At 48.8% G+C, this 23,240-nt stretch overlaps 1 protein-coding gene across 4 annotated transcripts; it reads right to left on the bottom strand.

Moving 5' to 3' along the window:
• Window positions 1-583: 583 nt before the first annotated feature.
• Window positions 584-22,453, bottom strand: Sp110 (SP110 nuclear body protein). 4 transcript variants are annotated; one of them, XM_046439767.2, is made up of 13 exons: window positions 22,219-22,450; window positions 21,912-22,044; window positions 21,744-21,791; window positions 19,072-19,219; window positions 16,864-17,032; window positions 14,357-14,605; window positions 13,944-14,027; window positions 11,775-11,852; window positions 10,083-10,151; window positions 9,170-9,319; window positions 3,445-3,543; window positions 2,798-2,988; window positions 584-2,081 (listed from the first exon to the last, which is right to left on the bottom strand). In XM_046439767.2, the coding sequence occupies exons 4-12, from the start codon at window positions 19,216-19,218 to the stop codon at window positions 2,834-2,836; spliced, it is 1,200 nt and encodes a 399-aa protein (XP_046295723.1). In that variant the 5' UTR covers window position 19,219; window positions 21,744-21,791; window positions 21,912-22,044; window positions 22,219-22,450; the 3' UTR covers window positions 584-2,081; window positions 2,798-2,833. The 4 variants fall into 4 exon arrangements, with proteins under 4 accessions (XP_046295723.1, XP_046295724.1, XP_046295722.1 ...); XM_046439768.2 differs by lacking the exon at window positions 21,744-21,791 and having other exon boundaries at window positions 2,821-2,988; window positions 22,219-22,451; XM_046439766.2 differs by lacking the exon at window positions 21,744-21,791 and having other exon boundaries at window positions 22,219-22,449.
• Between the last annotated feature and the right edge of the window lie 787 nt (window positions 22,454-23,240).

Consider the following 23,240-nt stretch of genomic DNA (forward strand, 5'->3'; position numbering starts at 1 on the left):
CTTCTTTAGGTTTAAAATGTTGACCATCAAATTACAATTGCATTAAGTTATATTTAAGTCTCATAATGAAGGTGTAAGAAGAGTAGTAATTTGGGGGTCATTCCCCCGCAAATGATGAACAGGAAGGACTGAGAAAAGATAGCACATGGAGAATACATGTTCTTAAAAGTGAGCCTAGAAAAAAACCTGCATCAGTAAGGTTTAATGAAGCAGAATAAAAGGAACTATATGTGTACTGAAAGGGCTTAGGGTACCCAAGCAAGACAAATGGAAAGAACATTACATTAAAACCTAGTCTGGCAAAAAGAACGAATATAGAACTAACGATAGGGACATTCAGGGAAATCTCATTAGCATCCACATACTAACAGAGGAAAAGGATTGTGGGTAAGGAGTGCTGGACCGTGTGGCCAGGGACAGGCCTGCCTTGGTCCACCCTTGGATAGAATTAAGCTCATTCTCCTGATCCAGTGTGGCTGCCAGTAGGCGGGTCTGAGAGGCCAGTCAAGTGTGCCCTGGCTATCATGTGTAATGCACGGCATTATAAGAGTTAGAAGGTACAATAATAATACGGCTATTAATGTTCTAGATTTTCAAGATCTTTATTTTTTGTGTGGTTATAGAAATAATAGAGTCATCACAAAAATTTCAACTGTACCAACACAGAAAGCAAATGTATAACACAGAAAGCAAATGTCCCTGTAATCCTACCCTAGAATAACTAATTGATTCTTTCAGATACATTTTTGGCCACAGGCCTAGATAGTCCCATAAACCAGACTCATTATTACCAGCATAATCTTAACTCAAAACTTGTTGGTGGCTTCCCATTCTCTGTTGCTACAATGGAATGCCCCAGACAGAGCAATCTATAAAGAATGAAGGTTTATTCAGTTCATGGGCATTGAAAATTCAAGATAAGATCAGGGGCCTAATCTGGTAAGTTCAAAGGCAATTCAATATTGACATGGCAAGACAGAGGGTCCTAGCTCAGGTCTCTCCCCTTCTTCTTATAAAGCCACAGTCCCACTGGGCGAGGACCCCACCTTTATGGCCCCAGTTAACCTTAATTACCTCCTAAAGGTCATACTTCTACACATCATAATTGGATTAAGTGTTCACCTCACAATGGAGACTGAATTTCAACATGAGTTTTCTTGGGGACATTCAAACCACAGCAATACCAAGGAACCCACATATATTTTCAAAAAAAATTCATTCTGAAGATATATCGGTTTATTTTATAATATTGATGGGGTTTGTGTTCTTCCATAACTTTTTGCTATTACGCTGAGCATCCCTGATTCCCACGGTACTTCCAATCAGCATGGAAAAGATGGTTCATACCACAGATGTCACTGCAGAATCAGTGCCTTAAACTCCGAATGAATCCAGCCAAGGGTCAGGCCAGTCTCCCAGGTGAGACAGGAGAGATGGAAAGTTCACACCTAATATGAAGCTCACGAGTGGGACCTGAGCCTGGAGGACGTGGACGAGCTAGTAGAGAAGGTCGAGGAGGAGAGGGTGGTACAGCCATCACAGGCCTGCCATGCTGCCTGGAGGGGTTTTGCAAAGAAAAGCGCAGCTCAAACCCCGACTCCACCCCAGTGCTACAGATAACCAGCACTTACCACTGAGCCATACTTGGTGATCAGTGAAGGACGGTCACCCATGAGCCAGATCTTTTTTAAAACACATGGACATCACCAGCTTTTGTCCTCCCAATTTTCATTTTTTTAAATATATTTTTTTTTTGTTGCAGTTGGAACAATACCTTTATTTATTTATTTTTATGTGGCGATGAGGTTCAAACCCAGGGCCTTACACATGCTAGCGAACGCTCTACTGCTGAGCCACAACCCCAGCCCCCTGTTTTCATTTTGAAGAGTCATTTTCTTCCCCACCCAAATTAACTATGAAAGCAGTGGCAGTGTGCTGGCAGCAGGGTGCTAGGGCAGTTGTCGTGAAGTCACCCTGCCCAAGTGAGGGGCGGCTTCGAGCTGGGACACTCAGAGGCTCAGAGTTAACAAGGCGACCAGAAATGTGGTAGGAACACCTGCCATTTACTCCTCTCTTGAGTCCTGCAAGAGAGAAGGGCTCAATGAATGAGATTATTATGGAAGCTAATACTGACCTTCCTCCTTCCTAGGAATCTCTGCGCCTGGACGTCACACTAGATCTCAAACCCAAGGCAAGCAGAAGCTCCCTCCCACATCAGTTCTTGTGGGCTGTACTTAGTGATAAAATCATTTCCCCTGTTACTTAAATCCAAGTTCCTCTCTCCCAGCTCTTCCTTTCCATTTCCGTTCTTCCTCTCTAGATAAAATCCTTATGATTTCATCCCCATAATAATTTTTTTGAGTATTATTGGAATCTTTGTGCTGGGTCCTGGGGTCACAAAGACTGGTACCTCTGCAGTTGTTGTGAGGACAGGAACAGTATGCCCTAGAAGTGCAGAGGAGAGATTAGCCACTGAGCCATAGGGTGGCTCAGTGACAGGGTGGCCTGGAAACACTTCCCGGAGGGTCCAGGTGAGCTGGTGTTCACTGGGCAGAGGACACAGGCAGGCTGTTCAGCATCAGCCTTCAGCTACCCTCTTTCCAATCCACCCAAACTGCCAGACGAAGCTTCTTAGAGCCCTTACCCCTCCCCTGCATTTAAACCCTCACGCTACTTTGCTGGCCTTGAAGGTCTTCCTCATCAGCACCCATCCTAACTTTGTCACCTGTAGCTTTTTTCTGTGAGCCCTGAGCTCTTCCTAAATCATGCTGCTGAATCCTAGTGAAATTCTACTCACCCTCCCAAGGTTAAACCCGTCACCTGCCGTCTCTGGTCACTGTAATACTTCCAGCAGCTGACTTAGGGTCTTTCCTTGGCAGCGCACACTCCACTTCCAGTTTTTTGCATTTCTCCCTTTTCCTTTAATGGCAAATTCTTGGGGTGTGAACCACGCTCCCTCTTCATTCTGGATGCACTTCTCGGAGGAGCCTGGGAAGAAGAGGCAGCCCATTCTGAGATCCACCTTGACCCTCTGAGAATTCATCCCAGCCTCTGAGCTCCCAATGGTGTTGCTTCACCTTCCTGGGTCCAGAGGGATTCCTGTGAGGCTGGGGCAGGAGCAGGGGAGTCTGGGTTCCCCTTCTCTAAGCTTGAAGGGAGCACCGAGCCTGTGTGCATGTTGAGGGGGTGCGACAGGATTTGCATTGTATGTGACACCTATGTACAGCAGGTTGTAGGTCCAGGGACGACTTCCATGTGGGGTGGAGAGGTCTGATTGACAGATTGTGATGTGGAAACCTTTGGAAATTCCCTCACAGGAAGCGTGTCTGTCTCTGCAGCCTGGCCAGCAGGGTCCGTGTCCTGAACTGGACATGGTTTGCCCAGGCACTTCTCTTCCCTTCTATCACCGCGGGATCCACAGAACAGAATAACCAAGGAACTCACCTCGCTTCATTTTCTCCTTATATAAAATCCCTTTTGCTGTACCACAGGTCACAGGAAGTTCAGGAGACAGAAAATCCATGAGGTCATCTTTAGGTTTTTCTGAAAGGAGAAGAGAACATTTTTGGGTTAGTTTTCCTTCACATTTCCTCTTGAATGCTCCCTGTCCCTGGGATTCCAATAATAATAACAAACAATAATGTAAATGGTATTGGGGAAGCTTCTCTGGTTCAGCCACAGGAAGTGCTCTGCTCTGAGTGTCAGATTAGTTAGGTGAGCAGTAAATAAACCACCACCACCGCCCCACACTAGTCAGAGCATTTTAGAAGAACTTACAGGGCATACTTTGAATGTGTTTTAATTTGTAAGTTAATTGGCCATTGCCCAATGTTCTTTAGCATTCGACAGAATCCTGCTTATCTCTGTGCTGATGGAAGTTCCCATCTAGAATATTTCTTTGTAAAAAAAAAAAAATAGAATATTTCTTTGTGATCATGTAGCTGCAGAAAAAGTCTTTGCTCGTAAGTTTATTCCTAATTCAAACGAGGACTTGGCTAAGTGAGACTGTGTCTGTTTTCAGTGTTTGCTCTCATTTTTTATTTCATGGCTTCCTGTTTTCTTCTTTTATGAATAAAAGAAAACTCTAGAGAGTCGTGGATTAATTTGTAAATTGCACATGGGGATTTGGCAGCTCAGAACCCCCAGGGAGGGATCTTGGATTTGGATTCAAGAGAAGCAGTTGCAAAAGCGTTTGAAATAAATGTCAGCAATTCCTGCTCCCTAGCCCTCTGACCTCACTGTGGGGTAATTCTCTGCAGGGGCCGTGTCCTGGGGGACAGGGGAAAGGGCTACCCATGCCTTGCCCATGCCTCAGGTTGAGTTATGGAGGAGGCTCCACCTGAAATGAGTCAAAGGGAACAAGTGGTCCAACCCTGTGCTGTTTCACACACTTACTGGAAGAGCCAGAAGAAAACATGAGTAATCGAGGCTTTGTCGGAAAAGGAAGAACAGCGTCATTAGTGAAGAATCTGATAGTTACTGCAAAGAGGAGAGATGGGGTGGGAAGGGAGGGAGACTGAGAGCAGAGGGGCCCCTGAGGAATGACAGCATGGTTTGCCAGCCCAAGTGCCCATCCTTGGAGGAGCAGGGTGGCTGCGGGGCTGGGCATGGGCGTGAGGAAACCTTGCAGGGGAGAAAGACTTGATTTCAACAGTCGGCCACACTCTTCCCGGAGCAGCGGACTCCCTCATGTGTCTCCAGGCTCCCCTGAAATTGGTGCAGCGGGTGAGAGCCTGGCCTGGGAGCCCGACCTGGTGGGCTTGTGATTCTCCTCTGCAGCTCCTAGAAGGAGCTCCTAAGGGTGCTCAGTGTTATAAAGTTTAAGTGGGAGATTTTCTGCTTCCAGTTCCCATCTTGGGTGAAAGGCAGAGCTACAGGTAGCCTTGAGTGCAGTCATAAGCCCTGGGGGAAATCAGCACAGCTCTGGGGACCCTCTATAGCTCCCCATCGTCCCAGAAATGCCTTCTCCAACTCCCAGTGGTAAACAGAGCTCTAAGGACACAGATGGCCCAGACACAGATGCTCACAGGGGATGAGTGTGGGCAGGGAGCCAACCTGTAGAGCCCTGGCTCAGCTCTCCCTCCCTCGGTGCCACCCAGGGAGTTGGGCCTTTAGGCCTGAGGACTTCAAAGGCACCCACCTACCCCCAAGGGCAGCCTCTGGTCAGTTCCCAGGAGTGCTTTTTGGGTCAGCTTCACCTGCCCAGCTCAGCAAACAGGCTCAGGAAGGCCTGGGGGGGGGCCCTCCAACAACACCTGCCCCTTCTCCAAGGGGAACTTGGATCACCGTTAGCAAGTGAGAGCAAACAGCTGGGAGCCTGGGGGGAAGCAATTCAAAAGCAAATGAGGGTGGAAACAAAGAAGAGCAGGTAGGAAACGAAAAGAAAGCCGGGAGAGGCCGGCAGCAGGATGGAAAAACCCTAATTGGCAAGCGGAAGACTAATTCCTGGAAATCTCAGAGAAAAACCCCAAGGTGAAAATTATGCATGGAAAGATGAGAGGCCTAGGAAGGACGGGAGCTGTGTGACCCGGCATGACGGGGCTGGGAGGAGCGGGAGATGGGCGACTGGAAAAGTACTGGTCAAGGAAACAGAAGGGCAGCCCACTGTCCTCACACAATGGGTAAAAAGGAGGAGGCGACCACTGTCCTCATTATTAGATGGGGACTTGGGCTCAGATCTGGGGAGAGTTCCTGGTGGCCCACAGTGTAGGAGGTAGCCTGGGAATGGAACTCAGAGGTGCCTGATTCCCGGTCATGCTCGTCCCATGAGTGGAGAAATGGCTCAACCAGACACCTCACTGGGCCAACAACAGACACCGTTAAATTAGAAGATACCAGGTGACGAGTCTAAGTGAAGACTGCTTCACCTTGTGACCTCCCGTGACTTTCACAATTAATTACAGCTGGGACGAGAGCCAGGCAGAAGAGAAACAGGGCTCCGAGGGGCGTGGCGGGAACCCACCCCGCCAGCTGGGACAGGGCAGAGGGGATCTTTGAGGGAGGAAGTGAGGGTGTAGGGCAGAGAGAGGGAGGAGGGTGAGCGGGATTTGTCTTGGGGGTGAGTACAGGGAACATGAGAGGGGTCCTGGGGCAGGCAGGAGGTGAAGCGCTTGGTGCCCAACCCACCAACATTGTGAGAAATCTGGTGTGGTCCCTAAGACAGGAAAATTACAGCCCTACGGAAAAACAGCAAGTTCAAAGCGTTCACAGATAGGAACCAGGTGTACAGCTGAGGAGGTGGAGACCCAGAGGCAGAGGGACAACTATTGGCATATATCTGCTTCTTCCAGTGTTTTGTTAAAAAACAAAACAAAACTAGGAGGCACTTGGGTTTGCTTATTTAGTTTTCTAATGTAAAGAACAAAGGACTTCGGATTAGAACCAATCAGGTTGATTTTAGCTCATGCATGTCTTTTACCCTTTAATTGAATCTGCAAAATGGGCTTAACACTCGTTTATTGTAAGGATTAGATGACAAAAGGTAGAACAAAGTGCTTTGTCAGTTGTAAAGTGATACGTTTACTTGTATTATCAGGGCCTATACACAAGGTGTCGTGTCGTGGGTTGTACAATGAGCAAGGATTCCACGTTTGACGGGGGACCTTTAAGTCACATAAGAAACACAATCCTTGTGTATGCTTAGTACATCAGTCTTCCAGCAGAGGGCAGCAAAGGGCTTGGTTTCACGGCTCCACCCTGACAGGTGTATCGGGGAAGGCGCATTTTCCAGTTTACACAGGTGCACTGTAATTGGCCCTGGTATTGGTTGGTATTCACACTTGATGAAGAAGAATGAATAATATTTCTATTTGTTAGTTATTTAAGTATAAACTGTGAGGCACAGAGGAGCAGGACATGAAGCAACAAGCAAGACTGCTTCACTCAGCGCCACCTCCAGTGACTTTCACAAGGTCCCCAGGAGGCAGGCAGCAAATTAATTACAGCTGGGACACAAGGCTCTGAGGGGTGTGGTGGGAACCCTCCCCGCCAGCTGGGACAGGGAAGATGGGATCTTTAAGGGAGGATGTGAGGGTAGGGCACAGAGAGGGAGGAGGGTGAGTGGGATTTGTCTTGGGGGTGAGTACTGGGACATGAGAGGGGTCCTGGGGCAGGCAGGAGGTGAAGAATTTGGTGTCCAACCCGTCAACATTGTGAGAAATCTGGTATGGTCCCTTGGAAAGGAAAATTACAGCCCTACGGAAAACGGCAAGCTCAAAGTGGTCACAGATAGAAAGTATTAGAGAAGCCATTTTCATAATTTATATATATATATATGTGTATATATATATATATTTTGTATAGACTTATAGATCCTATGTAGAAAGGGCTCCCGTCCCCCATTTTTTTTGGTACGGGGGATTGAACCTAGGGATACTTTACCACTGAAATACATCCTAAGTCCTTTTCATTTTGAAGCAGGATCTCCCTAAATTGCCAAGAGTTTCACTAAGTTGCTGAGGCTGGCCTCAAACTTGCAATCCTCCTGCCTCAGTCTCCCGAGCTGCTGCGATTACAATTGAGTGTCACTGCCACTGTGCCTGGTTCTAGAAAGGGCTTTTTAAAGGAAGATAAAGCAGTGGCTTCCAATGGGGGGCCGATTTTGGCTCCCCACCCCCACCCTCTCCACGAGGAAGTCAGGCAACATTTAGACTTTTTTTGTTTGTCAGGACAAGGAGCAGGTGCTTCTGGTGTCCAGCAGGTAGGGGCAGGGACATTGCTAGGCATTCCTTGGTGCACAGGGCTGCCTTATTATGGACAGTTATCTGGCCCCATATGTCAGTGGCTGCCAAGGTTGAGAGACTACCATTGGCCATACTGCTAAAGATAAACCGATTGGCCTGTATACATTGGTAATAAAACGTCTCTACCACCAAAAGCTTCTCTAGTAAAAGACAAAAAGCAAGACAAATTATAATATCTGCTACAAAGGACTGATTTCTCTAGCTGATTAAAGCTTGAAATGAATAGTCCTATGTAAAAAAAAAAAATTAGTAACTGTAAACAGATGATGCTCAAAAGAAAAAAACTCTGACAAATTTATTTATTTTTTTAAAAAAACAGGTCAATTAGTGAAGACAGGCTGGATAATGGCACAGTAATTCATAAGTCTCATAAATCTCAGTAATTTATTATAGAAATCAGAAAATGACAGCCTGGGGGCCATTCTGGCCTCCCACCAGGAAGTTTTCATTGGAAGCTGGCCACACCCATCTGCCTACACACACTCCACAAAGGCAGAGCTGAGCGTGTGTGATGAAGATGGCTTGGTCATTTGGCCCTACTGGGAAAAAAGTTTGCCACCTGCTGTTTTTCAGCAGCAAAGCTCTCCTTCTCTCTTGCACTCCCTGATCATCACAGATGAGAGGGAGCTCAGCCCTGCGTCATGGACGCTCCAGGCTCCTGGCCACAGAGCAACCTCTCTGTCCAAAGATGGCTGTTCTCCGGTGGAGAGAAAGAGGCAGGCAGCTCTCAAAGTGGAAGTGACCCTCTCACTTTGGTCTGCGTATCACTGGCCAAGTCAGGGCCTGGACATCCAGAGTTCACAGGCTGGGTGTCTCACTTCTAGAGGCTGCTAGGGCTTGGGAACACTGTGGACCCCAGTATCTATGGCACATTTAGCCACCGGCACAGCAGGAGGAAACTCAGGAACAGCCAGTAGGTTATTGTTCTGTGCTTTCATGTTTGGAAAAAAGAAAAGTCTTATTATTTGTAAAGGTGCAGGGTCAAGGGTATCTCCATGAGGTCAACGGAAGTGTGAACAATTTGGGTCACTGGATGATCAACATGTGTTAATTTAGAATATGCAGACTTGTTGACTAAGTGATTTCGCTTCTAGAAGTGAACCATTAGGAAATCATCCTGTGAACGTAGCCATCCCGAGGCGGGTGGCCCTCCAACAGTGGTGGGTGGGAATCAGAAAGGAGTTTCTCACACTGCGTGGGGTACTGGTGACCCCACCAATCAAAACGAGATCAGTGGGCTACGGGTCGGCTGCAAAGCTGAGGTGAGGGGCACCAGACGACACACGTAGACACACGTACCGGTCCCGACAACCGCTCACGCCAACATCCTTGCGGTCCTTTCCTTGTGGTCCTCTCCCCTGACCTGCCCTCCCCCTCCTTCCCTCCGGGTACCTGCTCCAGGACAGCCATTCCTTCCCCAGACTTACGGTCCTGTCTGGATGCCCAGGCACGTGTGAGCCTAGCCTTCTGGGCCCTTGTCACCACCCTCGAGCTGCAGGTTGAGTGATCCTTCCTTGGAGTCTCCTGATCCTGCTTTGGGAGCTTCTCTTCATTTCTGTGCCCAGGTGAGGCTGCCTCTGGACCAAGTGGTGATTTGTGATTAGGGCCCACAGAGAGCTGCCCCTTCCCCTCCCTAGTGAACTGCCTTTCTGCCCTTCTCCTGCTGCCCCGGGTTCCTAGGTTAAGTCTCAAAGTGCCAGGAAAACTGGAAATTCACAAGTACCGAGAGAGGACGTCCAGAACGTGGAGACATCTGTACGCTATAAAAATCAAAGACTGTAGCTTCTCTGTCCTCTGGAAATACCACCAGGTTAGGGTGAGGACCAGGATCCTGTCCATCTTATCTCAAAGTAGCAAAGTTTTTGTTTTTGGTACCAGGGATTGAACTCGGGGTTATCTACCAAGAGCCACATCCCCAGCCCTTTTTTATTTTGAGATAGGATCTAGGGCCTTCAACTTGCAATCCTCCTACCTCAGCCTCCTGAGTCTCTGGGATTACAGGTGTACGCCACCATGCCTGGCTTTTTAATTTTTTAATTCTCCCTTTAGTCGGTAAAAGGATGGCGGTCCCCCTCATGTACATAAACTAAAACCCACCCCCTTCCATTCTTTGACTGGGGGATGTGATCTGTCACCTGAACTGAAAGCCTCTTGCTCATCTCCAGTCCACTTTGTACACAGCAGCAAACTCGCTCTTGTGAAATTTAAAATCAGGTCAGGTCCCTTGACTGCTGAGAGCTCTTCAATGACCCGCCCTTGCTTTTGGAATACGATTCAACCCCCTTTCCCAACTACAGACCTGAACAGCTCCCCGCGGGTCCCGCCTCCTCTCATTATTACCTCTCGGGTAGCTTTTTTTCTGACGTCTCCTTTTTGGAGTTGACCAGATATTTCTTCTTATTTTTCTTCCTAAAAAGAAAGGATAAAGAATCTTTTATGGTTATACATACAGATCTGCCAGCCTTACATGTCAGCGACACTCAGTTTTTACTTCTGGTCTTGACACCACAGTGGCCAGGGGGTCATTGGTGGCCTTAGGGGATACTGCTTAATGGAGAAGTGGGGTTAGAAGAGGCTCTCAAGAGAGGAAAGAGAGAAGAGAAAGGAAACGGAGACGAGAGGCCGAGGCAAGACATTTCTAGAAATGAAGGGGAAGCTGTGGAGGCAGCTGAAGCTCCCCGATAAGCCGCGAGCCCTGGCCCCTGGCCGCAGACGGCCCTGGTGCGAGAGCTCTGAACACCCACAGAGCAAGGGACAGCGGATACTGTGAGGAGGGGAGGACTGGAGGGCAGAGGGTGGCCGTCAGGGCTGGCGGCGGGGAGTGAGGGGATCTCCTCTGCTACTGTAACGGGGAGTGTCACGGGAGAAGCTGCAAAAGACAGCGCAGGGCTTGAAAGGACAGTGGCAGGAAGAGGACCTGCCCGCAGAGTGAGGTCATTTACACAGGAAGACGCAGCAGGGGCACTTGTCCAGGCCTGTGACTGTCCAGCAGCGCCCTCTCTCAGATGCCGTGTGCAGAAGCAGATAAGAAAGCTCCTTGGAGACTGGCCGGGGGAAGACAGAGAGGCAGGGCAGGTTAGGAAGACGGCCACGGGCTATGAGATGGTGGATCTCGGACTCCAAGCCGGTGAGGGGGTGAGGAAAGGCCAGTGGACAGGACATTCAAAAGCACTGAAGGACAGCTGCAGAGGGGACACATTGTGAGGAAGAAAACAGAGAGGGACGTTGTTAAATTTATTATTATTCTAGTACTGGGCCGAGAAGGAGAGATCAGAAGTTGAAGGACAGTTGTAGAAAACTTGAAGAACAGGTATCAGAAGAGGAATGCTTAATTACTGGGAAATCGGGCTGTTTGGGTGATGGTAAGGCCTATGGATTGCTCTGGGCACAGGCAGCCAAGAATTTGTGGAGGAAAAAGTCATTGGAAATGAGCAGATGACGGGCTGAGAGGCCAGAGGACTGGATGGCCCATCTGCTGTCCTCATGGGTCCTGCAGGCATCCAGGACTAAGGTGGGACCTGAGGTGACAGAAACATAGCCTCAGGCCAACTAAGGAGGGACAGGAGGCCAACAGATGAGAGGGCTGGAGAGAAGGGTGTTTTAATCGAATGGCTGAACCTCAGAGGAGAGGATGGGGAGCAAGAGACTGGATGGGGTCTAGGGTGGCGAGGTGTGGACCACAGGTGTGGGTGACAGATGGCAGAGAATGGCTGGCTGTGTCTTGCCAGGAAGCAGTTCTGTTCAGGAGAAGCAACCTTCAGCTCAAGAAATTGGTGTGACTAACACGCTAAGAAACTGTGGATACGGGCCTCGGAGGGCTTCAGAACAGGCGATTCTGACAGTTGCTTATTTCCACGTGTCTAAATGCCTTCTGGTTTGTCACAGTTTCTATAAAGGCCTTTGAGGAAGGTGGAGTCTTGGCCATCAGGACTAGGGACACGTAGTGGTTGCTTTTGACAAGATGTGATCAGAACCACAGAGAGCAACTCCAAAATCACTCTCCTGACATCTAAAGAGAAAGGAAATCCTTACCTTTCTTCTTTGGAGGTGTGCTAGGTGCCTCGTGGGGCTCCTCTGGGTCATTTGACTCTGGAGAATTCTCTGTCACCACTGACAAAAGACACAAAATTCCTCTCAGAGCTCAGAAGAGGCTGAAGAGAAAGTGCCCAGGGGAGTCAAAGGGAGACTCCGTAAAGGGAGAGAGCGCATGTCCTGCAGACCTTGGAATCTGCAGGCCGGAGGGTTCTTCCTTGACTGTGCCAAGTTGTGGTTACTGTCGGACCCACTTCAGACAATCCTTCTCTGGGAGGAAGAGAAGGACAAGGCTCAGCAGCCCTTGCTCAGGGAACTCAGCTGAGAGTGAAGGGAATGGGTGACCTTGAATTCTGATGGCCACAGGAACATATTATTGCTTAGGTGTCAGCATATGGATATTCACTCACTGCTCTACCTGTGACCATTTCACCTTGAGAAACAGTGAAGGAGGCTGAGGGCTCAGGGCACAGTTGGAGAGGAGGATTGTTGAAAAAGGTAGGGGCGGGCAGTACTTCTAGCACCTACTCACAGCAAATATGAACCGAGTTCTGCTGAGGACTTGAAATAGAATAAATAAAGGTCCATCCCACGTAGGGACGCCACTTTCTTCTTTTCTACACAATTCTAGGAGCTCTGTCTCCAATTCTGCCTATATAGCAGCAGGTGACTGTGTTGATAAGCAACTGCTGAACTTTTGAGACAATTTACTACTTTTCACATTGCTTTAGTAATATCTGCTTTCAAAAATCCAAATGATACAAAAATGACTAGGGTTGAGGGTGGGAGTTCCCCCCAGTCAGCGTGAGTGAGGGCAAGGCGGGTCCATCTGTATTGCCCTTCCACTCAGCATTCAGGCCACCTGGTGTTTCTCTGCTTGCTTTGCATCTCGGCAGGGCAGTTTGAGCATTCCCTAATAAAAGTGGCTCTGCCTCCGTTCTTGTGGCCTTCTCCCCTGCGGTTCCCGCTACAATCCCTTGTGGCAGAGGAATGCTCTCCCTTTGCAGATGCCATATAGTACTTGGAGTCCAAGTTTAGCAGGTATACTGGGGCTTCTGACCTCCATGACTGGTGCCTACCTCTTCCAGACCTGCCTCCAGGCCCTTCCCTGGGACTCTGCCTCCATTCAGGAGCTCCGGTCTCCTGCCTGTCCTAAGCACTGGGTGAGCAGCTGGAATGGGGCCAAGACGGCGGCTCAGAGAATGGACAGCCCCATTCCAAGAAGATGCAAATGGCTCTCCTTCTTGGTACACACAAAAAGGTCCAAATGAGAATAACCTGGAATAGGGCCTGAGGGGGTATGGTCTTCCTCATCTTTTGTTTGAGGGTCTGGTTGTCACTGGAGGACAGTGACCAGAGAGAAATAAAAAATTCTAGATTCCAGGACCAGAAAGTGGGGACCAGAGTGAGGAGGTGGAAAGTAATTGATTCCAACTAGTAAAAATAATGGGTGACCAAGCACCAATGCCCAGGCAAGGGTGGGACAGAGTGAGGAAGTGAACAATGATTCACTCTCAATCAGATGCTGATTAGTGTAATAACAGTATTTTTTCTTTTGAAAATCTTGGAGATGGAATCATCCATTGTTGTGAGCTTCCTGATTATTGTGTCAACCTTATCGGGATGGTGCACAGGAAGCAGGATTTGGATCAAATAGGACCCCTTATTATACTGGTACCAGAGAGCTCAGAACCCACAATATCATTTTTGACAATAACATAATTAATAATAGTACTAGACCACGGTAATATTTAATGTAACCAATTCCATTATAAAAATGGCTTGGGGAGAACAAGTGACAAAAGTTGAGAAGCTAACTTGGGTCCAACTTATTTTATGATATTTTCTAATAATAATTTCCATAGCATTGTTCTTATAATCCAATCCAAAGAAGAATGGATAAGGCTGACACACAAAGGCAGGTCCGCATACTCGGTGGGGTGAGGGGCCAGGTAAGCACTTCCCACGTGGGTGTTGTGCAAGGTGCGCGTCAATTCAGAAGAGATGTGATTGTTGTTTGGCTTTGCACTCAAGTTGGTGAACCACCCACCCCTTGTCATCCCCAGCTCTTTTGTCCAAGGTTCCTGCCATGGCCTCTCAGTGGACAGGTGCCCGCTCTCCCTTCTCAGCCCCCTGGAGCTAAGCCAAGTCAGCCCCGATCAAGGTTACCTTGCCCAGGGCCAGGGGGAGTGCTGGGCGTCTCTTGTGAGTCTTCTTCCTCAGTTCTTTCAGGTGTTAAGTTGTCACTGGGCGCTGAAGGAGGAGTGAAAATCATAGGTTACAGGGACTAGGTGTCAGGGAGGACACTGAATGACCAAAATGCCCAGGGTAGATGGAGCACCAAGGCTCAGGGGCTTTGGAAAGTTGGGATGTCCAGGAATGGGAAGCAGGTGTTCTGGGCTCCAGGTCTCATCGTGCCCCCTGGCGGAGCCTGGGATCCTTTTTGGAAAGGTCTGTGTGGGCAGAGGGGTGCATGGAAAGGACCAGATGATCTATAAGGGCAGGACCCTGGGATCTAGGCCCCACGGCATGTGTGGGCTAGGCTGGGGATACAAGGGTGCTGGGCAGGGTCTGCTTCTCACCTGGAGTGCTTCTTCCTCCCTGGATTAGGTCACGGGGAGGCGTGGCAGGGTCAGAGGTGCTGGGTAGTTCATCCAGGGTCACGTGGATTTGCTGCAAGGCTGCTCTGGGCTCACTGACTCTGGGCGCACAGGACAGATGACTCAGTGAGGGAGGGTGGGGTGCGATCAGCGGCAGCAGCGTGTACCTTTCTGCTGGGGCTTTGAGTGGCAGGGCTGTGGTTCTGCTCCTCTCTCCATAGGAAGCACCCACTGGGAGTGATGAAGGAGAACACATCAGGACCCAGAGTATCTAGGGAATGGGATTTCTTTCTTTTTCCTTGGTGTTGAGGATGGAACCTGAGGCCTCGAGCATTTGGGGCAAGTGGTTCTACTGTGGAGCTTCAGCCGCAGCCCAGGATATTTCTTAATATACGATCTCCAAGAGGACGGGGACATGGAGTGATTCATTCCCTGCAAGGACTTAGAACGAATTTGTGGTCATATCTGTCCATTTGTGCTCCTTTCTATTTATTGATGTGGGCATTCCATTTTGTAATCACTGCATCTAACCCCTGATCTGCCCCCAAAATGGTTTCACATGTAAAGTTGAGTTTGACTTTTTACCCAGGGATTTAACTTTCTTTAATTTTGGTTTTGTAGAATTCAGTCAATGATATAAATGCTATAATTTTAACAGAGGTCTCTGTTTTAATAAACATACTTCCCTAGAGCAAATTAAGATACAATGAAAATTCCTTAGCAAGGTGGATCAGAATATTTATATTCTGGTTTCTGCTCATTTCTGCAGATTTGGCACCTGACCACGTGGCCGCACCAAATTTTCCCTCCTGACCCCACCAGCCCAGGCCCTCGGCATCCCCCACGCTGTTCCTCTGAATGGCTTGTGATGGGTTTTTGTTACAATCTTCTCCATTATTTATTTCAGAAGCAAAAGGATCTCAACCAGTGGACAGAGAAAAGGAATACATTTTCAAAAGGGACCCAGAACAAAACCAGAGAGGAGCAGATGCAGGAGGACGTGGGATCCCAGCCCAGGCCTGTGGCTCTCGGGCTCTCAGAGGGGCCAGGAGGAGGGCCCGGGCACAGCTGCACCTGCCTGGAGGACTCTCCCTTTGCTGCCCCCTTAGTTCAAGGCATCCTGTGTCTTTAGGGAGGACTCCCTTGCTGTGAAGTGTCAGGGAGCAGAGGAGTCGTCCACAGCAGGGACTCCACTGAAGGCGATGTCACCATCGAGTGTGACCTGGAGATCCTTCCCTTGCCAGAACCACACACTTTGGCCAAAACGCTTTCCTCCAGCGGACAGTGCTTTTACTACCTGGCCCTCTCGTTCTCGCCTTTTTTTGTCCCTGCTCCTTTTTCTTTCCCCTCTGTTTACCCAGTTGCTATGGTTTGGATGTTAAAGGTCTCTCCAAAGCCCGGGTGTTGAGGATTTGGTCCCCAGCGCTGTGCTTAGGAGGTGGGGCCGAGTGGGAAGTCACGGGGGGTGTGACTCTGGTCTCTCCTCTTTTCCCTTTCTGGCCTTGAGGTGAGTGGCTTTGTCCTGCCGCACACTCAGTACGCTGTGCTGCCTTGCCACAGTCCCAAAGCCACAGGGACTTGATCGTGGGTTGGACCCTCCGAAACGGTGAGCAAAATCAACCTTCTCTCTTTATAACTTAATTCCCTCAGGTATTTTTTATCGTGATGGGGAGGTGCCCACCACACAGCTCTCCCTCTCCTCAGCGTACTTCATGCTGCAGTCTTCCTCAGACTCTTCGTGATCCCTCTCTTCCTCTCCAGGTACCTTCTTCCTCTCTCAGCTTTACAATATGCCTTCCTGCCGCCTTGTTCAAATAGTGGTTAAGATCTTGAGCCCTGTATCAGGAAACCCACACTTCTGGCTCTGTTTCTAAACAGAAAGTTGACTCTGAGCTTTGTTTCCTTGTGTGTCAAGAGCAGCCAATAAGGACCTCACAGGGTTTTAACGATTACATGAGGGGCTGGGGGTGTGGCTCAGCGGTAGAGCGCTCGCCTCGCACGTGCGAGACCCTGGGTTCGATCCTCGGCCACATACAAAAACAAACAAGTGAAATAAAGGTGTTGTGTCCAACTACAACTAAAAAATAAATATTTTTTAAAAAAGATTGCATGAGAGAGTCATATAAAGTAGGTGGGATACCGCACTAACAGAGAGAGAGACTTCGGATTTTCCATCCCTATCCCTTTCTCTTTCCACCCGACTCTCCTTATCTTTCTGTTGGACCTGGTCTCTCTGGCTTTGCATTTCCGTCACCTTAGCATTCCTTAGAGATTGTCCAGGGATACTGGGCAATCCCCCAAATGCACAGGACAGGTTAGGCAGAATGGTCTCTCTCCTCTAGAAATTCATCTTAGAGAGTTGGGGACAGAGGCAAGAAGGGCTGCCCTCCGGCCACGCCAAAGGGAAGCCGGGGTTGACATGGAAACAAACCTGAACTTTCAGCATAGCAACCCCTCAAGTGCAAGAAGTATTCAAGCAATCACATTACCGCTTCTGAAGCTTCCGAAAATCTCCGTCAGATTGGGGTATTCCCGCAGGTTAATTTGGCTGAACAATGTCAGCAGAAGTGAAAGGTTAAATGTCTTCTCCAGTTGGGTGAGAGTGTTGTACACCACTCTGGACACAGGGACCAAATTTGTACAGGCTTCCAGCGATTCCTTTAAAACATGGAGGGAAGGATTAGTATGGAGGATTCAGAACTGAATGGAGAGTCATTATACGTTTGTGGTTTTCTAAGTTACAGGAAAGCAAGTTTACTCTTTTAAGAAGACATGTGATAGCGGCCAATTTGGAAAGCAGTATGGAGATTCCTGGGAAAGCTGGGAATGGAACCACCATTTGACCCAGCTATTGCCCTTCTCGGACTATTCCCTGAAGACCTTAAAAGAGCGTACTACAGGGATACTGCCACATCGATGTTCATAGCAGCACAATTCACAATAGCTAGACTGTGGAACCAACCCAGATGTCCTTCAATAGATGAATGGATAAAAAAAATGTGGCATTTATACACCATGGAGTATTACGCAGCACTAAAAAACGACAAAATCATGGAATTTGCAGGGAAATGGATGGCACTAGAGCAGATTATGCTAAGTGAAGCTAGCCAATCCCTAAAAAACAAATGCCAAATGTCTTCTTTGATATAATGAGAGCAACTAAGAACAGAGCAGGGAGGAAGAGCAGGAGGAAAAGATTAACATTAAACAGAGACATGAGGTGGGAGGGAAAGGGAGAGAAAAGGGATATTGCATGGAAATGGAAGGAGACCCTCATTGTTATACAAAATTACATATAAGAGGTTGTGAGGGGAATGGGAAAATAACCAAGGAGAGAAATGAATTACAGTAGATGGGGTAGAGAGAGAAGATGGGAGGGGAGGGGAGGGGGGATAGTTGAGGATAGGAAAGGTAGCAGAATACAACAGTCACTAATATGGCATTATGTAAAAATGTGGATGTGTAACTGATGTGATTCTGCAATCTGTATTTGGGGTAAAAATGGGAGTTCATAACCCACTCGAATCTAATGTATGAAATATGATATGTCAAGAGCTTTGTAATGTTTTGAACAACCAATAAAAAAAAAAAAAAGAAGACATATGATATAAACTTTGGACCTGATCCTCTCTGGTAAAGAGGTCGCAGCTCCACATGTTCACTTCACATATGCTGGGGTGCCTAGTTGTAGGAATAAATAATTTATGCAGCCTTCTTGAAAATAATTCAGTCTTCTTGTGAACTCCACTTTCAGGAACATTGGATGGAAGAGAGAGTTTTAAGGAAGGAAAGTGGAGCCAAAGGGTGCCACTGTGCAATTGATCCTTCAGGGTGCAGGGCGGGGCGAGCGGGGGAGGAGACCCCTCTGAGGAGTGCTGTCTGGCTGTGATCTGAGGGAGAGCTGGAGCCACCCAGGCCGAGCCGGGGACATGACTGTTCCAGCATGGCTGGCACTTTCCTGGGCCTGGAGCCACTTTTGTCCACATGGCCCTATGTGGACAGCCCTGCCTTATATCAGCAGGGACTGTGAGCAATACCTGAGGATGCAGTGGGTCGAATGGCACTCCCCCGACCCCGAGAGAGATGCCTATCCGGAGCCGTGGATGTGAATGAATGTGAACTTGTTTGGAAAGGGGGGCTTTGCAGAATGTGATTAAATTAGGCTACAGATCTTGAGATGAGATCGTCTTAGATTAGGGTGGGCTCCAGATGCCCTAAATGCAAGTACCCTTAGAAGAAAGGAAAAGTGAGGAAACACAGAAGAGAGAAGGTGACACAGAGATGGGAACAGATCGGAGCGATGCGTCCCCAAGGCAGGGAATACTGGGAAGTGCCAGCAACCAGCCGTCAGAAGCTAAAACAGAGGCAGGCAGCAGGTTCTTCCAGAGGCTCTGGAAGGAACAACCTTGTAGCACCTTCATTCTGGCCTTATGGCCCCAGGAACTGTGACAGAATGAATTTCTGTGGTTTCAAGCCACCTGGTCTGTGGTGATTCACCATGGTGGTCCCCATGGCACTGTCAAAGGAAGGCAGCCCCTAGGACACCCTGTCTTCCAACCGCCCATCCTGTGATCATGTACGACGTGTTTGCTGGGCCTCCCACACCCTGGAGGCCCTGGTGGTTGGTGGTGTGAGATCTGTTACAGGGCACACTGGGTAGGGACTGGGCTGCCAAGGGGAGGGTCCACACCACTCACCCTGTACATTTTCTCAGTGATGAAGGACTTGTCTCGGAGGCCTTCAAAGAAGGGAAATGGCTTTTGTATGGCATAGGAAATCTCCAGCTTCCGGCATATGAAATGCTGAAGAAGAGCCTTTTCCATGGCCCCGCTCACAGTGATCATCCTATGGAGAGAGGCAGAATGAGAAAACAGGGGAAAACCTCCCAGGTGTGCGGGGAGCTGCTCTCTGCATGAAAGAGGCACACAAGACAGACATCCAGGTCCCCAAGGCATCCCTTAGCAGTCCACAAGCAATGTCTGCTTAAAGGACTCAAAGACATAGGGAGGAGAAGGCAGGGCCCAGCAACAATAAAGGCTGAGAGGCTCTGGCCCGATGATGCCCAGATCCCCAAGGGGCCTCCCGTGAACTTGAGGTGGATATTAAAAACTGCTGGTGTGACTGACTGTTTCCTGTGCACCCCTCTGTTCTAAGGGTTTCATGCGCAGTAGCTTATTGGATCTTCACAAACCCCTGCAAGCTGACTGCTCTGATTCCATCCACTTAGCTGTTGAGCACAATGACACAGAAATTCATGAACCTCGCCCTGGGTTGTGCAGCTTGGCAGGGGAAGAACTGAGAACAACCCCAGCTTGCTGGCTGCAGGCTTCTGAGTTGTAGGTCTATACTCACAGCCACACGGAGCTGGGTTAAACTGGATGGCCTGGGCTGCAGCCTGAGCTGTCAACCAGCCAAGCTCAGGGAACAGGGACCACTTGGAAATGGGTAGATGGAAACCTGATAGTATTTACGAATTCTAATAAGCAGCTCCCAACGTTTTGACATAAGCAGATGAAAAAATAAATAAAACCATGAAGGATTGTGAAAGTCTGATCAGCCAGGGTGACCTCAGTGGTTTATTTCACCTGACCACTCGCGTCTTACAACAGACACACCCGCCTTGTGCCGTGCCTACGTGACAAGTACAAAACCGACTGTTTATGAATCATGGAAAATACAAATTGTAACAGGCAGAAAATCTGCAGATGACCTTGACAACAGGGAGGCACTAACAAAGACACAGTCACCTGGAGATTTTTAAAAGACAAGGCAACATGGCACTACTTTCTCCAGCTTCATTTGTGACAGTGGTACATTCAGTGCTTCTACTCCCATTGAAATTTGGCAAAAAAAAAAAAAAAAAAAGATAAAAAAGAATAATCCAGGGCTAGGGTTGTAGCTCAGTGGTCGAGCACTTGCCTTGCATGCATGAGGCACTGGGTTCCATCCTCAGCACCATATACAAATAAATAAATACATAAAACAAAAATATTAATAATAATAATAATAATCCACAACAGCAGTGGTAAAGGAGAACAGATGCGGGCTTCATGAAGAAATCCTAGAAGATAAGAGAATGGTGTGCACAGGGAGGAGAGAGTGTAAGGGTGAGTCCAGAGTCAATGGGAGCCAGAAGGAGTACTTGACAGGCAGCCGGAGGCCACCCCCACACCAACCGCCGGCTTCACTTAGGACCCTTCATCATACAACAGCATTCCAAATAGGACCTCACCAAACTCCTCCTTCCTCATCCTGAAAGATGAGAATGAGGCAGGTTAAGTAACCAGCCCAAGGCATCCAGGGGCAAAGCAGGGTTTATCTGACTCTTTATTTCCTGTTTCCTCACTATGCAAGATGCCACATGTCTGGGATGGGGATGTGGCTCAAGCGGTAGCGTGCTCGCCTGGCATGCCTGCGGCCCGGGTTCGATCCTCAGCACCACATACAAAACAAAGATGTTGTGTCTGCCAAAAACTGAAAAATAAATATTGAAATTCTCTCTCTCCTCTCTCTCTCTCTCTCTCTTAAAAAAAAAAAAAAAGATGCCACATCTCATAGATGACTATGTTCAGATTTTTATTATGTAAAGGGACTTTGCAAATAAATAAGCAAAATACAAACGTCTAAGTGAAGAAAAAAAAAAAAAACATGAGCAGGCAACTAAGAGAAGAATAAGCCACATGTGCAACGATCTGTGAAAAGCTTAACTTGCTAGTCATTAGAAACATGCACAGAAAGACAATGTGACCGCACACCTGCCTGTCTTGGCCAAGACAGAAAATAACAGCAACAATCTCAGACACTGGATGGAAATGCAAACAGGCTGAGATCCTCCAAGTGGCTAATTTGGCAACCAGCATCAAATGTCCTAAAATGTGTATTCCTTCAAATTTCCACCTCCAGAAATTTCTGGGGATTGAACTCAGGGGCACTCAACCACTGAGCCACATCTCCAGCCCTATTTTGTATTTTATTTAGAGACAGGGTCTCACTGAGTTGCTTAGTGCCTCGCAGTTGCTGAGGCTGGCTTTGAACTCATGAGCCTCCTGTCTCAGCCTCCCAACCTCTGGGATTACAGGCGTGTGCCACCAGCCAGGCTTGGAAATTTATTTCAAGGAAATAATGATGAACATGCTTAAAGAAACTAGATAAAAAGTTCATGACATGCTAGAGAGGAAATTAAAAGGACTCTCCTTATTTTCTCTTTTCCACCAGTCTCTCTGCTGGTGGCTTGTGGAGTGGATAACGCAGGTAGACGCAGGGTCGGGTTGGGGAGATGGCGAATCTCGGCTGCACCCTCTGCAACAGGCTGGCCCCCAGGGAAGGGAGCTGGGCCGTGGGTCAGCTGCGCTGCACGTCCGCGTCTTACCAGTCCCCTGAGAAGCCCGCGTGCCTCCTCCACCTCTGGAAAACACTCCTTTACAAAAAAAGAGCCTTAGATTTTAAATCCTCGAGCTCCACCCTGGGGTGGCTGCCAGTTATAAAAGCCCGTCCACCGAGACTGAAGGGCAGCGCGGACAGACAGGCAGACACTTACCTGGGGGCTGGCTCCCCGCCCGCTCGGGCCCCTTCCAGGTCTAGGGGCTGGGCCAGCGATCGCCCCGGGAAGCCTGGGAGGACCGCAGGGACGCCGAGGCCAGGCGGAGGAACAGGAAGTGCCTGTGCCGGGCCTGGTGGCGCAGGAAAGGAAAGCGAAAGTGACGAGCACCTCAGGCAGGAAGCGGAGGCCGCTGCCCGCAGCCTCCCTCACCGCCGGCTCGGACGCCCCCAGGGGGTGGGGAGGAGCCGCTGTCTCCCAGCCCCAAGTGGGAGACCGGGGAGGAGGCAGGCCCAGGGGACCAGACCTGGGCCAGGGAACTGGGAATCCACCGCTGTCCCCTTCGCTACGCACTTCCATTTCCCCGGAATGAATGACTCCTCCTCATTCTGTACTTTCTTGGGTGATGAAATGTTCTAAACTGAATAAATTTACTAGACACCATCAAAACCACATCAACAGCTAAGGAAGATGTGCCAGAGAAGCCTAGAGTTTATCAGGATAAGACGATTATATGAGAACATTGCAAATAAAGGGACCTGAGCACCAGCTGGGATCACGCAGAGGCTGAGCCAAGCCAGGAGAGGACTCCAGATCAGTGAGGCAAGGAGAGAGCACAGGCGCCCTCTTCAGCACACCCCTTTTAAAGATTCTTAGTGTGCATGGGCTTGGAGATCTGTGAGAAATTTAGCCATCTGCTTGACTCTATTTAAGTCATTAATTTTAAATGTAGTTGACCCAGGAGTCCCCCATTCCAGGAAACCTATGAAGCCCTCAGGAAAAAAGATGCGAAATATGATTCTGGGGTCTATGGACACTTGAAACAAGGAGACCTGCAGGAGAGAGAGCCCGCCATGCTTCCCGAGGAGGTGTGACCACGATCTGCCCGCCAGGGAGGGACAGAGCAACAGGCCCAGTGCAGTCCGTCCCAGCAGTGGGGACAACGGTGGAAGCCACAGCAAGCCCAGGGTAGCACAAAAGGATGTCTAAGTGCTGCGGGTGCAGGGGATCCTTGGCGATAGGTAGTGACTGTCTATGTCAGGGTCACACTGCATTTCCTAAGCCCCTCCACTTCACCTGGAAAACCTTTCATGGAGGGAGAGGTCAGCAGCAAGAACTTCCTCCAGACTTGCTCAGAGATGCACCAGAGATGCAAAAGCACGGGTGAAGGAAAGGGCGGGGAAGAATGTCAAAATGTCAGATCAGGCAAAGGTTATTATATGAGAAAGAGTGAATAAGGATAAAAGATGTTTATTCTAAGCAACACATGCTCAAGAACACAGTAAGAAGGGGAAAACCTTGCCTGTTAATTTCAATGCAAGTGACCTC

The sequence above is a fragment of the Marmota monax genome, unplaced genomic scaffold, assembly GCF_021218885.2.
Source record: "Marmota monax isolate L192 unplaced genomic scaffold, Marmota_monax_Labrador192_F-V1.1 WCK01_AAM20220418_F8-fsc00041, whole genome shotgun sequence".
Taxonomy (NCBI): domain Eukaryota; kingdom Metazoa; phylum Chordata; class Mammalia; order Rodentia; family Sciuridae; genus Marmota; species Marmota monax.